Consider the following 16,940-nt stretch of genomic DNA (forward strand, 5'->3'; position numbering starts at 1 on the left):
TAATCTCAATTAGTATTAAGTTTTAGTCTTCAGTGTTTTTCCTGCCCGAAACGCTTTGCGTAATAGTGGCTTTAGGCATTGTATGTACTAGCTCTATCTATAACTCATCAATATTTGTATCACCCCTTGTATGTATGTACTTTACCTGAATAAACATTTGAATTTGAATTTTGAATTAGTCATTTGGTTATGAAATAGTTCATAATTGCTAAATTTAGTAAAATTTTAACTAAGCATCCGGTGTATAGTGGTATGAGCACTTCAATTGTTAAAATGAAAAGAATTTGTGCTGGATTTTAATAATTTATCAGAGTTTGTTCCTTGTATATTTTGAGCTTTTAGTGTAAGGGATAAAGAAGGGGAAATTCCTTTATACCATGTCTCATTGAAATAAGTTTATTGAGGTAAAATACACACAAAGGGATGAGGTAGCTCAAGCTATTCTCACCTCATTCAGTACGTGTTAATACATACATAGACACATCACTGTCTCATAGTTCCTTGCTCATAGTGTGCAAGTTGGTGTTGCACTGAGCTCTGCAAATCGGCTAAATCTTTAACCTTTCAGATTGTAATGGACAAGCCTGAAAGAAAGATGTCTCTTGATAGAGATACACCAGAGTTAATATTTAATGAGGAAAAGAGCAGGGGCTCCACCACAGAAGAGGACACTAAGAGTAATAATGGAAAAGTCTTAGATGGCAAGGAGAGTGCACAGGAGGAAGACAGGAGTGAGGATGAATCTGGGCTACCCAGATGTAACACAGTGTTGGGCCTCCCATTCAGTGATCCTCCTTCGGGCTCTTGTCCCCGATTTTCTGATGAACGTACACCACTGTTAAGACCGTCGTCTTCCCTTACCGGGTTAGTGAATGCTATAGTTTATTTACTTTATATTTTCAAAGTGAATAGCTGTAATTCACTGTAAAATACAACTTCCAAATCCCTCTACTGTATATCGAACTCCTTGAAATAATGAAGAAAATGTCTTTTGGATTGCCCTTGTTGTTTGGCGAGTTAATACTACAGTACTGTTTTTACAACAACACTTATGTTCCTTGATTTATTGGGAAATTTCAAGTGGTGACACTTTAGTTCAAAGATCAAATCAGAAAACTTTATTAGATGATGCCACACAGTGGCATGATGATGAACTCTCTTAAGTTCTTCAGAGCAAAATATTGTCTACCAGTAAGGTCTTCCAATTTATTGTTCCAGTTCTATTAATACCAATATTTCTTGACTAATAATTAACTTTATTCCAGCCTTTACGCAAGTTCATGGTCAATTACAGTGGGTCCCTCTCCGTACACATCCGACAATAAGCCCAAAAGGTGAGATATTTACTGTAATTTGTATAGTACTTATATTTGTTCTTTACTTTTGCTGTTTTTTTGCATAAAACATGAAAAAGTGTTATGAATTTGTCACCGTTTACATTTTTCATGTCTTGTTTGCGTACATGTCAACCTGTATTTTGCTGTTATTGTGAACATTAATTACTATATTTGTAATGTTGCTAAAAATTGCAGTTTCTAAACATTCATTTAAAATTTTTCAATCATTTGCTAGATCTCTTCAGCAATTTAAAAATGTTAACTTATCATTTAGTTGTAAGTATTACTGCATTATTTATCCATTATCCTTGAAACACCACATGTAATAGTGGCTTTATGTAATGTACATTTCCTACCTATTTATGAAATGTATGTACAGTACTTATATATAAAAAATAATGAATAAAACATGTTTGATTTACTGTATTTTGTAGCTGCTTCACTTTTCTAATTTTGTATCCCAACTTCTTTGTCTATTTTTTTCATGTCCACATTATCAAACTTATTTGAAGGAAGTTAAGTTTGGTTTCTCGGGTAATAGCAGGCAACTTGACAAAAACTGCCTTACAATGTGATAAGTGACCCATCCTTCATTTCCAGAAGCCAGTACAGTACTAGAATCTGGCTTACTTTACAAGGTGATGGGGGGGGGAGGGGAAGCTTGGGGGATCGGAGATTTACGCAAACCTATGTAAGAATCCACCAGAAAATGCGCACACAACTTAACATGTGACTGTTTGAAGGAAATTTAGTCCCCCCCCCCCCCAGGTAAACAAGTCAAATGATTGTTGCTATGGGGTAAATATCCAGAGATGTCTGACCCCCCACTAGATGGCAGCCCAGGTCACCCAGGGTCTCGTTCAACCTGTCAGACCCCATGGGAAAAAAAGGGAACAGGGGACTACTACCACACCTCACAAAAAAAATCAAAGTATTGAATGTAATAAAATGCCTCCTGGGGAGGCTTCAGTGACTCCCTGTAGCTAGCTGCACATCAGCCCTAGGAGTCCTTAATAAGCTATTGGACACCAGATGCAAAAATCTGGGCCCCCCCTCAGAGGGGGGGATCATGAGGTGGGGGAAGTGATCATGAACCACAGGGAGCATGTGGTTCATGATCATCTTCACTGAAGAAACCAAAGTAAAAAAATTAAGTGAAGAAAAACATAAGTGAAAAGGTTCACAAAGTAAACGGACATTACAGCAAATAACCTGGCAAATGATCCACCTAGTAGTTAGGTCATAACCCCCCCCTCCTTCCATCTAGTTATAATTGGCCATCAGGTAGCAGCACCATGGGTTCTGCCAGCTGCCCATGTCAACAATCATGAGTCCAGCGCTGAAGAAAACTGACACACCTGAGTGGGAGGGGAGGGTCCAGGGAGCCACTAAGGCCCCCCTCAGAAAGAGTCATTTCATTCTGTTCGTTGTTGGTTTCCTGTAAGGGCTGAACATTTTTTCCCATGTTGCTAACTTACAGTACGTGTATCCAAAGTTCTCACGAACGGTGTCTCGTCGTTGTCCCATTTCCACAGAGTGGACCATCGCTGTCTTTCCATTGGTTCTGCGAGCTGTTTGGGCACCATGAGGTGGACCTTTTATTATTGGCTTGGAACTGGCAGCATCCTTCCAATGTGGCTCTGTTTTCCGAGTATGAGGCGCTCTTGTTGTTTTGGTTGGCTTGACAGAGGTTCCTCTATCTCTTCCCTCAGGTTCGGTAGTTGCTTCAAGTTTTGTACAGACTGGTGACTTACACTGGCAGGGTGATCCTTGTGGCTCTTTCGTGGCCTGCCCAACCTTTGGTCCAGAGACCTTCCTTGATCATTCAAGGTTTTCTTTCGATCTTCGCAAGTGGAGTTTCTGATTGTCTATTGCTATCTGTGTGGTGAACAGGTGGCTGAGCTCTTGGTCTTCCACCTGCATCTTTCATCACAGTGGCAGTATGAGAGTTTCTGGCACTTAGTATTTTGTTTGTTTGTCTTCTATGTTGGATTTGGTGGTCCTCTCCTTTTGTCCTGGTGTTTTGTTCTGCATCTTGCCCAAATACCATCTATTATCGCTTGGCTTTTGTTGGCTTTCAGTGTCAGCACTTCCTCGGTTCCATTTAGTGAACTGTCTTGTGGTCTTTTCCCCTCTGGTTTACTCATTTTCCTTCTGAGCCATATTGGTCTCTGGTTTGTGTTGGTTTTCTTTTTGTCTCATTGGTTCTCGTTTACCCCTTTAGCCGGCAATTCCTTTTTCCAGGCTTTTTGTTCTTTCAGCCCTGGTGGTTTGTTCATCTGTAGTCTCATCCTATTCTGGGGAAGATGTAGATGGTTGGCTTCCAGTGGGGCCCTTTGGTTTCTTCTGGATTTGTGTGTCCATGGTTGGATTGTTTGAGGGTTGTTTGTTGGTCCGGTCTCCTTGGTCCTATTCCAAGGCTCGTTTGTCTTAAGTCATGTGCAGGGTTATAAAATCTTGCCAGCTTGTGGTTTACACTTGGGCACATGGGCTTTGGAAGTTTGCAGCTTTGGATGTAATTTTTCTCATTTCTCTTGGGCTTAGGTTTTGGAGGTCTTGCGGTGTCCTGGCGGCTTGTTACCTGGTCAGTGATCCTGGTCCCCATTGCACTTGTGTTGCCATGATTAGGGTTTCCTGTCATGGTCTTAACCTTCCCCCAACCCCTTCCTGGGGGGGGGGTTTGATCTTTGATCTTCTCACTTGGCAAGTCCTATGTTTTCCTTTCTGTGATTAGCAACAGGGAGGTACCATTCAATCCCTCCAGAAAACCATCATTTAATGTAATGAAATGCCTCTTTCTGGGGCCCCTCAGTGGCTCCCTACCTGTTGGTAGTGTTGTTGGTAGGGTACCAACATGGATTATCTCTGGCCACAAGTTTCATTCCCTCACACTACTTGTAGGTCAGTGTTACTTTCACACCATTGTTAATTCCAGTTTGTTAATGAGTCTGTACAGATAAATTCTTCTTTGATTTAAATGAGGACAGAAGGCATGAATACTCTTTAAATATGTACAGGTGGTATTTAATTTCAGATGCTGCAGTTGCTAAAGATGCACTTCTGGATTCTTTTGTGTTAATTTAGTAGCCCTGTGAAGGTACTATCTCTCAGCTTGTGGTTTGATAAAGATATTGGCAGCCAACTATGATGAAGGTATCCTGAGCAGTCGAAGTTGCCTTTTAATCAGATCCGTTGTTTCAGGCGACCATTTCACCATGCTGTTGCTAGCAGCAGTGCGACCTCAGGTGTTCGACCAGTTGACAGCAGTAATACCGACACTCACCTCTACACTCGCTACAGATACTATTCCAGACTACGAGCAGATGTTCATCCAAGTGAACAGGCCTTGGTACTATGCATCAAGAATTTGTTAACTAATAATTTCAATTGGAGATTCTCACAGATTGGCTGGCTTAATTATGGAAATTAGTGCTTTGAGGGAAGACTTAGTATAATAGAGAACATGAATCCCCTCCATTAGACTCTACTCTTGCCTTTCTTTGGATATTTTTATTCATTGCCTGTAATTACAGTATATTACTTAACACCATAATATTTAAACATTGAAATCTGAGCTTCATTTTGTTTAAAGTCTTTTTGCTTTGCCTTATGACTGGGTCTTGTTACCTCTTTATTCCTGTATTTTGGTTTCCATTCATGAATTATTTCCCTGTGGATATTCCACTTTAATGATGAACTGATTACGTACTAGTCGTAGGAGAGTTGTGGCCTGTGATCTCAGAATCGTGTGTAATATATACAAGTCACTACAGCATTGTTACTATACATTGAAGATTTGCATACAAGTTCTTATAAATGTAAATATTGCAGGTGATACCCGACCATGTTGTTCCTGCAGAGTTGTTCCTGCCGTACATACCTGGCCACAAACCAGATGCGGATGGCAAACAGGCTTCACACATCACCATGTGAGTTTGAGTTCAAGTATTTATCACATTTGATTCATTCACTGTTATTTAGTAGAACTAGCTTATAATTTTGCAGTCATCAATTGCATAATTTTATATCATTAAAACTATTTTATGGTAATATGCAGGTTAATTTTTGTAAATTTCTGTAGGTGTTTACTGTGTACGGTTATGTATTTAGATGCATCCTAATTTATTTTACAGAATTGCTATTTGGAATACAATGATGGGCACCTCTTTGATGACAATGCCCTGGGCATTTGGTCAAGCAGGTTTTGCCGGAGGGTTGATCATCATGGTTGGCATGGCTGCACTCTCCCTATATACAGCTATACGACTCCTTACTCTGCAAAAAACAATTGGTAGCCTTATTTCCCACCTTTGAACATCTTTCATTATTATTTAAAAATCTTTTATACAATAGTTTTAAGCAAGTTTAAAACGTTTAAATAATTTAATCATAGCTGATACCAGCTGTGCTTATAAAATCTTCGTATATAATAATTTCTTGATTTCCAGTACTGTAATGTCTTTGTTGGTTGAATACAAATTATCTATCAGACTCTGTCTTCCTTATTTAAGGACATGTTATCTGGTTTGTTAATTACAGTACAGTATTACAGAGGAGCATTCAGTAACTCCACTTAAGGGGACAGGAAATGAAATTAAATGAAATTTTAAACCTTGCTCAAACGCTTTCACATTTTTTGTACATAATCTACTAGGCACAAGCTCCAACTTTGTCTAAATATTCACCAATGTAACTTGAAAAACAAGAAAATTAAAAATAATTTAAAAAATACTGAAAATTTCAGATTTTCAAATGAGCATCAAAAATATAAAATATCACATTGTTCATTTGGTGTTATGCTCTCAGAAGAGCATATAATCTTCATTTTTACTTAGTATTATTATAGGATTCAGTATAGTTTACTGTAAAAAAAATTGTCAATATGCCATTTGAAATATGCATCAAATTTAGACCAAAAAATTTATAACTCCCAACATTTAAGGTTTATGAATAAGAATCAAATAGGATTGTAGAAAAGACAGCTGTGCCCACTATGTAAAAATGGTGAGAATTGGTCAGAAACTGGATTTTTTATGCTAACTCAAAGTTGAAATTCTAATTTATAGAGATAATTGAAGTTAATAGGAGCTTTTCTTATCAACAAAACTTTTTTTCTTAAAATCGTCTAAAATCTATTTCTGAAATTATTGGGATGAAACTTTCACGACGCTGAAGCCAATAAGTTGGAGATTTGTTTAACATTTTTAAGTAATTTTCACATAATTCGAATATTTTTCGTTTTCCGACCCTGAAAGTCGAGTTACTCGTTAGTTATGAGAAAGCTCATATTTTGATTTGTTCATTACAGAATTAAAATTCAACTTGTATATTTGGCTGCAGGCTTGGAAGGTCCATCGATGGAGTTGAGTCGAGTGTGCTTGCAGTTACTGGGAGGAACGCTGGGCAAACTAACTGAATGTCTGACGGTGAGCTTTTCGGTGCTCACGTTGGTTGGTGCCCAGGTTGTCTATTGGGTCCTCATGTCCAATTTCCTCTTCAATACGGGAGAGATAATCTATGGTGAGTTGTACTTCAAACAGCTATTTCCTTTAGTTTTAAACATGTAATTTGGTAATTAGTATCTAAAGAGTTTTTTTTTTATTTAATGAAGTCCGTTTCATACACAGTTACATGATATCTGTACTCATCGGGGTAAGTCATGCTAAGGGCATTAACCAGTACAAGACCATTATCTTCCCCTCCACAAAATGTGTAAGAATAACAAAACTAATAAACTCCAAAACTAATGATGTTGCTTTGCTTAAGGCAGTAGGACACAGGGTTGCCAGATTGGGCTACAAGTAGCGAATTGGGTTACTTTTGAAAGCTCCGCGCTCCCAAATTTTTAATTTCACTACTTGCGACTTTTTGGGCTAGTTTAAAAGCAAGTTGGGCTAGTAATGTTAACAAACTGAATGATGATTATTTATGCTTTTATAATGTAATGTGTACAAATTACAGCCGCGTCAAACAGCCTGATTGACTAGACCACTTATCATAGGAGGCTTGGTCAGGGACCGGCCCTCTGGGGTCGTTGATCCTAGGAACCTTTGAAAGAAAAAGTAACTGCAAGGCAAGGTAATCCTCCCCAGGGGCCACAGATTTCCCAACCTTAATTGTCATTAATACTTCATCCCAAAAGTTACAGCTGTTTCCACAGATCTTCATTAAGGAGAGAACGTTATCTAGAAATGTTCAGATTGATAAATGATTGGAAACGTCCCTTACAGTTAATACCTTTGTCAGGAAGATGATGGTTGGCAAGGAGTGGTAGTGTAAAGTGTCTGTTAGATCAGTGGGATTCTTTAACAACTCCTTACCAAATTGCTTCTTGCTCTTTGGATAAATATGTTGCAAGTCAACTATTTTCAATTTACTCTGATCCCCCAATAAGCTATACAGTGGGGCCTCGACTTACGATGGTAATCCGTTCCCAGAGACGGATCGTAAGTTGAAATATCGTAAGTCGAAGCGATTTTTCCCATAAGAAATAAAGGGAATTGAATTAATCCGTTCCCTACCATCCAAAATATAACTTACAAATACATTTTATACTGAATACAATGTTTTTTTCTAACTGCAAACCTGCGTCCGAGAGCATCCCAGGCGCTGCCTTAATCGACTATGTCGTAGCTCAGTCAATTAAGGCAGCGTCTGGGATGCTCTCAGATGCAGGGTCGAATCCTTGTCACAGCCCTTGTGGACTTGTTCATAAATTTATTAAATTTTACTTCCAATTTTACATTAAAAAATGTTGCCTGAAGGCTATAGATACACATGAACAACTCTTGATTCAGTTTTCTAGACATCTTTGCTTCCGTTGTATTTTTCAGATGCGGTAAATGGTGAAATACATAATGAATCGTCGAACACCTTGCTGTGTCCCCCAAATGTGACACATAATGACTTGAGTGCACCAGACCCAAGTGAATTTCATCGCTGGTGGAAACAAGATTTGACTGTGCCATTATACCTTATTGTACCCTTTCTCTTCATCCTTAACCTTCGTGATGCCAAAATATTTACATACTTCAACTCTCTTGGTAAGGTATCATGGAATATGAGCTTTATGAAATGTTTATTTAGTAAGACTGTGATCTGGATTATATATTGTAAATTAGATTTATAATTGGTTAGATTTGTGATAGGTATAAAATTATGTAAAAAAAAAAGTGTATTACTGTACAAGAATTAGGAAATGGCCTATCCCCATTCAATTGTCACTTCTATTATTCAATATTTATGTATCTTAATAATAATAATAATAATAATAATTTTTATTTAGGCAAAGGTACATACATAAAGAGATTTTACAAAGTTTGTTGGCTTTATAGATAAGAGCTAGTACATACAATGCCTAAAGCCACTATTACGCAAAGCGTTTCGGGCAGGATAATCTTAATCTACTCGGGTGTATGGGTTATATAATCCCAAACCCATGTCTGTTATATATACTTGTGCTGGCAATGGAAGGAATAACTAAGCTGTAACAGATGGTATATTTTTTTCTGATCTTGTTACATGCCATAGCAAGAGGTACACAAATACTGTACAATAGTGCAGTAACAACAGTAGATGTGTACACTCACTCTACCTTTGTAAACCTTATATTGTAGAATACTGTACAAAAGTTACAAAAGGTTTGAGGTTAAGCCTCTAATACTGTGCCATTTAGACTTGTGTACCTCTTGCTATGGTATGTAACAAGGATAGATCAGACAAAATTAGCATCAATTACAGCTTAATTATTCCTTCCAGTGGGAGTAAAACTACCGTTTCTACTCCTATGACAAGTAGCAACACATAGTCCATGAAAGCCTTGGCCTAAACTCGTCCCGTCTCTGACTGTAACCCATAACAAACTCTTAAGTATTGCTTTGAAGAATGTTTTTAATGTCAGTTTTCTCCAATAAAGTGGAACAGGGTTCACTTGTGTGTTTCAGCACATTCATTAATTACACTTCACACACTCCTATAATACTTACTCCCAAAATGTGATGGAAGATTTTCATGTTGGTTTTCAGGTGCCATCTCAGTATTGGTGATGTATGTTTTTGTTGTCTCCAAGGCTTTTATTTGGGGCATCAACATTAACTTCAGCGACCCATCTGATGTCTTCTATGTTCCTCTTTTTAAGGTTGGATGCATATCAGTATTTTTATTACATTATTTTTACTGTATTTGATAGGCAATATGCAAGATGGGCCTCGTCTATCATGGAAGCACTACGTATTAGGAGATTAAAAGCGGTTCCTTTCTCGCATGAATTATTGTGCGTCTTCAGGGTGCTCAACCTACCCTTTGGTGGTACAGTATATTGTATTTCATGTGCCTTTTCCACTTTCATTAAATATGATTTTCCTTTTATTCCATGCCTTTTCTGGGGGAGCCCCTTCGGCTCTCTGGCTGATATGGATGTATAAGCTTTGGGCATCAGTCAGCGTACATGGAGTTCTAGGCCTGCCGGGGACCACAAGCCAGAACCTGGCCCCCTCAGAGAGGTGTGAGGAGCTGTGGCCTATAGACACACCTTATACTGGATATAGTTTAGAAGTACAGGTACTCTGTCTGCCATCAACTGGGTCGGGAACACAGCTAGATAGGCCCCCCCCCCCCTTCCATTCTGGCAAAGAAATGCTACCAATCACCGAATGAGAGGATAGAACTCTCCATGAAGGAAAACGATTAAACGAGCATGACGTTATCTTGTTACCAATACGCCGCTGTCTGTGCAACCCCCCCCCCCCTCTCCCTGGGAGGGGGGAAGGGGGAGCCCCAGAACCCCCGCCGGCTACCCGAGCCTGTCAGTTCTTGGCTGATGGGCTTCGGTCGTGTACCTCCAGCTTCGACTTTTCTTCTCTGTTCTTGCTCTTCGGTTTTTGTCGCCATTGTCCTAGCTGTTTGCTGAGTCTGCGGTTGGGCAGTTTCTGCAAGCAGCAGCTTCTAGTTGTCGTTCGTGTCGGACTTGTTGGTTCTTCGGCGGTCCCGGGGAGAGGTTTCTCCCAGACGGGGTGGTTCTGCTCACCAGGGATTTGGTTCTTTCCCGGCTCGCCGGGTTCAGATTCCTGGTGACCTAGCATTGGTTCCATCTGGTTCCTTGAGCCTTTGTTCAGGTGCTGCTTGCTCGGTGTCCATGACCAGGGTTTTTCCCATTGGTTTTTCCCCACATCTCTGCCTTTTTCAGATGTTCGGTCCAGTCCGTTATGTGGCTGGTTCGGTTTTCTCGAGTCTTTGCGTTTGGTGGTGGTGGTGGTGGTATAGATTCAGCTACTTGGAACAAGTTCCAAGTAGCACGGGCTATGGTGAGCCCGTAGAGGACTTGCCATCCGCGTATGGTGCTTTTGACTCGGGTCTCTCGCCATCTGTTTGGTGGTCAGTTGGTTTTGATCCTGGTGTCCCACCTGCGTGCTTCACCATATCTCGTGCGGCGCTGACAGAGCTGCTCGAGTTTGCTTTCGGTTCTGATGTTTCTTCTGCACCTTTCACAGGCTGTCTCGGGCGTTGTTTTACCCCCAGCCGGCTCATGCACAGCTTGAGCCATCCTGGTCTTGGCCAGGGGACTCTCTTCTCTTTCCCTTTGGTTTCTTGTACTCGTCTAGTTGTGCTTGCAGGGGGTTGGGCTCTGGCTCTTTGGTCCTGCCTCTCACCCGTCAATCACCTGATGTATGGATTCCTGAGCCTACTGGGCTCTTTCGTATCTACATTTGGAACTGTGTATGGAATCAGCCTCCACCACATCCCTGCCTAATGCATTCCATCTGTTAACTACTCTGCCGCTGCATAAGTTCTTTCTCGTGTCCCTGTGGCTGATTTGGGTACTTGTTGTGGCTCCTTTGGTTCAGGGTTGTTTCTCGAAGTTTTCTGCTCCTGTGGGTTATGGTGTCCAGTTTGTTCCTTTGCAGCCATCTCTTCTTTTCTAACGAGGTTGGGCCGGCTGTTTTCCAGAGGGGGGTCCCTGTGGCTGTTGATTCCTGTTTGGTTTGGCTGGGGGGGTGCATCTCCTTGTGTCTGGTTGTGGTTCTCTGCCATTGCCTGTGTGCTGTGGCCCTGGTCGTGCTTTGCGTTGCCTGGGTTCCCTGTTTCCAGGTTCGGGTCTCCCAGGTCGTCCGCAGGGTCGTTTGGTGTTGCCAGTTGTCTTGCTTTCGGGTCTCGGGTGCGAGGTTTCCGCCTCCCGGGTTATCCCTCTTTTGTCCTTGTCTTTGGGTAGTTAGCTCCGGGAAGCCAAAGGAGCTCCCCCAGAAAACCAGCATTAAATGTAATGAAACATTTTCTGGGTGAGACCCCGGAGGCTCCCAAGGCATCCTTCCCTCCCTCCAGTCGGCGGTTCTTTTCGCGTGTTTTGACATCCAGCCTGAGAATTGACAGGCTCTAGTAGCCGGCAGGGGGTCTGGGGCTCCTCCTTCCCCGTCCTGGGAGGGGGGGGGGTGTTGTGCAGATGGCAGCACATTGGTAACGAGATGACGTCATGCTCGTTTGTTTTTCTTCGTGGAGAGTTCTATCCTCTCGTTCGGCGTTTGGTAGCATTTCTTCACCAGAATGGGGAGGGGTTTGGGGGGCACCTATCTTTCTTGGTGCCCGACTCGGTCGATGGCAGACATAGAGTACTTCTAAACTCTAGGGCATTGCTCCTCGTACCTCTCTGAGAAAGTCAGGTTCTGGCTCGTGGTCCCCGTTAGGCCTAGAACTCCATGGACATTGACTGATGCCCAAAGTTTATACATCCATATCAGCCGGATAGCTTCGGGAAGCCTCTGGGTCTTGCCCAGAAAAGGGCGTTTCATTACATTCAACACTAGTGCTTGTTTTCCAGTTTCCTTGTGTGTAATTATTGAGGCTATATGACTCCTGCTCTGGCCACATATTCATGGTTTCCAGTGTCAGAATGCAAGTTGCATCGTTCATGAAGTAACCAAACAGGCAATGTGGAATTCTTTTGAGTGGCTTTACCATGACTCCTCATTCATTATGTATTGCTTTGTTGTTGTTGTCAGTGCAACCCAAGTTCAGAGAAATACCTACCTCATCTGGCAACTGCAAGCTTATGCATTTTGAATACTGTATATACTAATCAAAAGCATAGTGTAACATAATGCAATTTTGTAAGCTGTACAAGGGATTGTCTAGAATTTGAACCTAAGAATGTGGGGATCTTTCTTGCTGCTGTGCCTGTAGGAAAAGGTATTTGGGAAGTACATAATTAAGTGATGTAGTTAGAGGTATTACCTCACTGAAGGTTACACTATTAATGAAAAATACAAATCTTTTCTTGGCAGAAAACCTTCATGTGCTTGTCAGGAACATTGTCCTTGGCATACTTCATCCACAACTGTGTCGTCACCATTATGCAGGGCAACAGACATCAAGAAAACAATGTAAGCAGATTTATACAGTAAAAGTAATTTTGTTATGATTATCATTGGTGTAATTTTAATGACTAAGTATAAACTAGCAAAGCCGTTATATTTTTCTGAGGTCTTACACTGGGCTGCTATGTAATGTATCCCTTGTATCATAGATAAGATACATGTACAGTTTAGGCTCTTATTCTGGGAACCACTACCACCACCACAAAACTTCACAAGGGTCAGGAAAGATGCTCGTGAGTAGCTAAAGATAAACTTGGTGCAACCAAGATTAAATGCTGGCGATACATTCATAGATTCAAAGCTTTACCAAGCAGTTGCTTGTTCTCTCCCCCTATTTCTTTCCCTCTCTCTGGGAAATATTAAAAGCATTGCACCATCCTGTCCTCATCACAATGCACTGTACTGAACATTATTACACCACCCTGTGCTTATTACATCACTCTGTGCTTAACAGTATACATCACCCTTGAGTGATGTAGTGATGTAAATGATGCTCATTACATCACCCTTTGTGTGTGTGTGTGTGTGTGTGTGTGTGTGTGTGTGTGTGTGTGTGTGTGTGTGTGTGTGTGTGTGTGTGTGTGTGTGTGTGTGTGTGTGTACTCACCCACCTAGTTGTGGTTGCGGGGGTTGAGCTCTGGCTCTTTGGTCAGAGCTCAAGCTTTGGTGTGTGTGTGTGTTCGTAAATCATATGCCTAAGACTCGTCTAGGAAAATGCATTCATTATGGTTATAATACAGTACATTAGTAGTATATTTGTGTTTTATTTCCTAGGTACGAGACCTGACGCTGGCCTACTTGCTTGTTGCTGCCACCTACATTCCCATTGCTCTCTTCTTCTTCACCACATTCCCACTTCCAAAATACTGTGTGGTTGATGTAAGTAATGCTTTGATTTTATTCTAGTATTTTACTAGTTTGCAATATTGCACTAACTTCAGAGCCATATTTTCAGTGTTACTGGTACTTATAAGTTTTGCTTTAACCTGATTATATAGTTTGTCAAGAGACAGGATATCTACTTAGCCACTTGCATTTTAATCTTCCAAGCTAATTAGGTTGCACTTCATTACAGAATTTCCTGGACAATTTTCCTCCGCATGACTTGGTGTTGGCGGTGGTTCGTGGCTTCCTCTTCTTCCAGATCCTCACAGTGTATCCCCTTCTTGGATTTTTCATCCGCAACCAGTTGTTCACATACTTCATGGGCCCCAGCTATGAGTACAAGCTTTGGAGGGTTGTTTTGCTTAACACCTGCTTGATAACACTCTCAGTCCTGGTCGCAGTTCTCTACCCTAACATTGGTTTTATCATACGGTAAGTGTGAATGTGTGGATGTTGTGATTACAGTTTTTTATTCTTAGTAGTGGACAAGTGTTGTAAATTTTGTTTTTCTCAAACTAAATTTAAAAAGAATTATTAGCTGGCAGCATGTCCTCTTATAGTATTGTTGTGGAGGTATTTGTTATAACTGATCATGAGAAAGATTTAATAACAGTATTTTTAGGGGGATTGTCTTCTCAGTGGCTTAAGTAATGTGTACAGTACAGTATAGTGACCTACCTGATAATGAAGTACAATTGTCCTTAACCACTACATTGCATCATTCCCCCCAAATTATTTTCAATATATTGTAACTCTAGGCTGCATGCGCCTAGGGTTACCTTCCCTAGGTGCCCTGTAAGTACTGCCTTTAGGGCTTGGGGTCACCTTCCCCAAGTTTCTTGGGTTCTGCCCCTGTTCGGTCATTTGCTGCTCGGCCTTCGGCCACCCTTTGTATGCTGGGGTGTTCTGGCTCCTTTGTTTGCTGTAGGATAAGCAGTTTGCACTGGTAGGGGCGCAGAGTACTGCACAGCTAGTTTTCACCTATCATGGCGGCCAGCTCTGTTCTGCCTGGGTACGTTGTCCTCTTGCTGTTTTTTTTTTTTTTTTTTTTTTTTCCCTGCCTGGTGGGGAAGGGGGTCTGCATTTGCTTAGTTGTCCCCTATTTGTATATTGTGCACTTCTGTTTTCTGGTGGTACCCCCACCTGCTAGGTCCCCGTGAGTGTACACGTCCCGGGGGTTCAGTACTCAAAAGGTTGTTGGTAGACTTGGGTTCCGGTTAGCAGTACCTTGCCTGGGCTTCCCTGAGAGTATGTTCCGTCTCAGGACCCTGGGAATCCCCACAGGGGCGTATGAGTTTGATAGATGTGACCTTTTGAGTTGCCCCTCGCTTTGTGCGAGTTTCAGGGTTGCTCTGTCCCCTTGTCTCGGGGTGACTCTCATTGTTTTTGCCTCCGTCATGCTGCTTACTGGGTCGGTGATATCTTTGACCTGGAGTCCTGCAAGTTTTGTTGCTTGTTTGTGACTCGTCTACACAGTCCTATGATGACTATGCGGGTACAGGCAGCACAGGTGTTGCAACCACCTGAACCCAACGTGCAACGCGCTAGGTTGCTTGTTACCTAGAAGCCCCGAGACTGCCCCGTTTTGGTTGTAGGGACCCTGGGCTCTGGGGTGTTGGTTGCTTTTGTTCCATTTTCACCCCCCTTGTCTTTTCCCTGTTGTGGTTCTGTCTGGCCCCCCCCTCCCCCCCCTCTTGCATCTGGCTCCAAACCATCTGTGGGTTTCGGAGTAGGGGCTGGGTTTCGAAGGTGTTGAAACTCGGGCGGTCTTGGCGATTGCCTCTTCCAGGGTGGTGACGGAGGCATTAGAGCCTGTTCCTCCATGGGTCTGACTAGTGGGCTCCCTTCCTTAATGTTTTTACGGGTGCCCCGGCTTTTTCTTGAGGCTCAGGCTTTTCGGCTTCAGCCCTGGGTCCTGCCGTGGAGGTTCCCAGGGCTGGGGATGGGATGACTGGGGGGGCCTTGGTCCCACTTGGATTTTTGTGCTCTTGGAGTGAGGCTTGTAGTTGCTAGGAGTGGGGTTTTTCTCTTCCCCCCCCCCCCTCTGCGTGCGAGTTGGTTGTAACACCCATGACCCTCTTCCCTAGAGTTCACACTCGGGGAAGCCTTCTCCAAGAGGTCAGCCCAGATGACCTCTGGATCATCTTGCATGTTGATTACAAATTCCTGGGTTAGTCTTAGTCACCTAGTTTCAAGTATTTAATATTTCATAATACTCTTGTCAAACATTGTAATGGAATTAGACCCCAGATTCTTATGTGTAAACATCCATGGATCTACCCCTTTTAGCCAGGTCAGAGGTCAGCCACACCAGTAATTAATAATAATCCTCCTTGAAGAGGTGTATGGTGTCTGTCAAACATCTTAATGGCAAAAATTCTTAAGTGTTTGTGCACGTGTGGCCCGACCTCTTGCATCTTCAGTGTAGGTAGCAACAGCAAATCTCCCCCCCCCTTTTTTGTGTGTATATAGGCCCCTGTAGAAGAGTTAGCGAGAGAGTGCCGGACACCAAGGTCCAGAGTGGGTCTGTGAAGAACATCACACAGCCAGGGAGAGACAGAGTGAATCCACCGAATGGAGAGACAGAGGTCTTAAGGTAAAGTTGTGATTTCTGATGGTATTGTCACATGTCTAAATTAACATTTGCCAGTGTTAGTGTAGGGATTTATAGTTGGTGAATATCATATTTTGTTGTCAATAAACTCTTGTTAAACTTTCCGTCTGTGTCAATTGTTGGATCCTCTTATCCTCTGGATATCTGTAATTTATGACAGTAAGAAAAGAGGACTCTCCCAGTCAAGCAATGTTTCTTGCCTCATTGCTTGATATAGTTAATGGACAAGGCAGGTGGTGGCAGCATAGTTAATCCTGTGTAGCATTTCCTTGGAAGGGTATCTTTGGTTCCGGTGTAACCATCAGTGGTACAGCATGTCAGTTCATATTACATTAAATATAAATACAGTGTTCAATAACAGTGTTACCAAGTGTAACCAGTAGGAAGTGTTACACAGTATATATTAGTATTCCTCGGGCTATTATCTACTCCCACTTACTCTCTCCTCCTGCTCCTTCCTACCCCTCTTCAGTATCCCCCTTGTCTCCTCCTTCCTCCTCCTCACCTTTCCTTATCCTACCTTCCCCTTCCCCTTCCCGTGCGCTCCTCGTGTTTTCTAAATCTTTCTTTTCCTCCATCGCTTATTCCTACCTTCCTTCCTCTATTTTACTTCTCACCACCAAATATAGTCTAGGATACAATAATACTTAGTGTACAACTTTAGTAGTGTTATATTATTAATGGTACTTTATAGTGGTGTTACATGGTTTCTTGTCTGCCCCTCCCAGGGTTCTGTTC

The 16,940-nt window shown here is 41.9% G+C and overlaps 1 protein-coding gene across 4 annotated transcripts in view; it reads left to right on the forward strand.

The window, feature by feature from the left end:
• LOC123773151 (neutral amino acid transporter 9) overlaps positions 1-16,940 on the forward strand; it is a 66,109-nt gene that overhangs the window by 39,204 nt on the left and 9,965 nt on the right. For all 4 annotated transcript variants that reach the window (XM_045766669.2, XM_069315185.1, XM_045766668.2 and 1 more), the window contains exons 2-12: positions 569-864; positions 1,266-1,334; positions 4,539-4,686; positions 5,169-5,266; positions 5,471-5,628; positions 6,678-6,857; positions 8,171-8,380; positions 9,362-9,474; positions 12,611-12,709; positions 13,478-13,582; positions 13,779-14,020. In XM_045766669.2, the coding sequence (XP_045622625.1) occupies positions 575-864; positions 1,266-1,334; positions 4,539-4,686; positions 5,169-5,266; positions 5,471-5,628; positions 6,678-6,857; positions 8,171-8,380; positions 9,362-9,474; positions 12,611-12,709; positions 13,478-13,582; positions 13,779-14,020 (1,712 nt within the window). In that variant the 5' untranslated portion in view covers positions 569-574. The remainder of the gene's footprint in view (positions 1-568; positions 865-1,265; positions 1,335-4,538; positions 4,687-5,168; positions 5,267-5,470; positions 5,629-6,677; positions 6,858-8,170; positions 8,381-9,361; positions 9,475-12,610; positions 12,710-13,477; positions 13,583-13,778; positions 14,021-16,940) is intronic.

This window comes from Procambarus clarkii, chromosome 81 (assembly GCF_040958095.1).
Source record: "Procambarus clarkii isolate CNS0578487 chromosome 81, FALCON_Pclarkii_2.0, whole genome shotgun sequence".
NCBI lineage: Eukaryota > Metazoa > Arthropoda > Malacostraca > Decapoda > Cambaridae > Procambarus > Procambarus clarkii.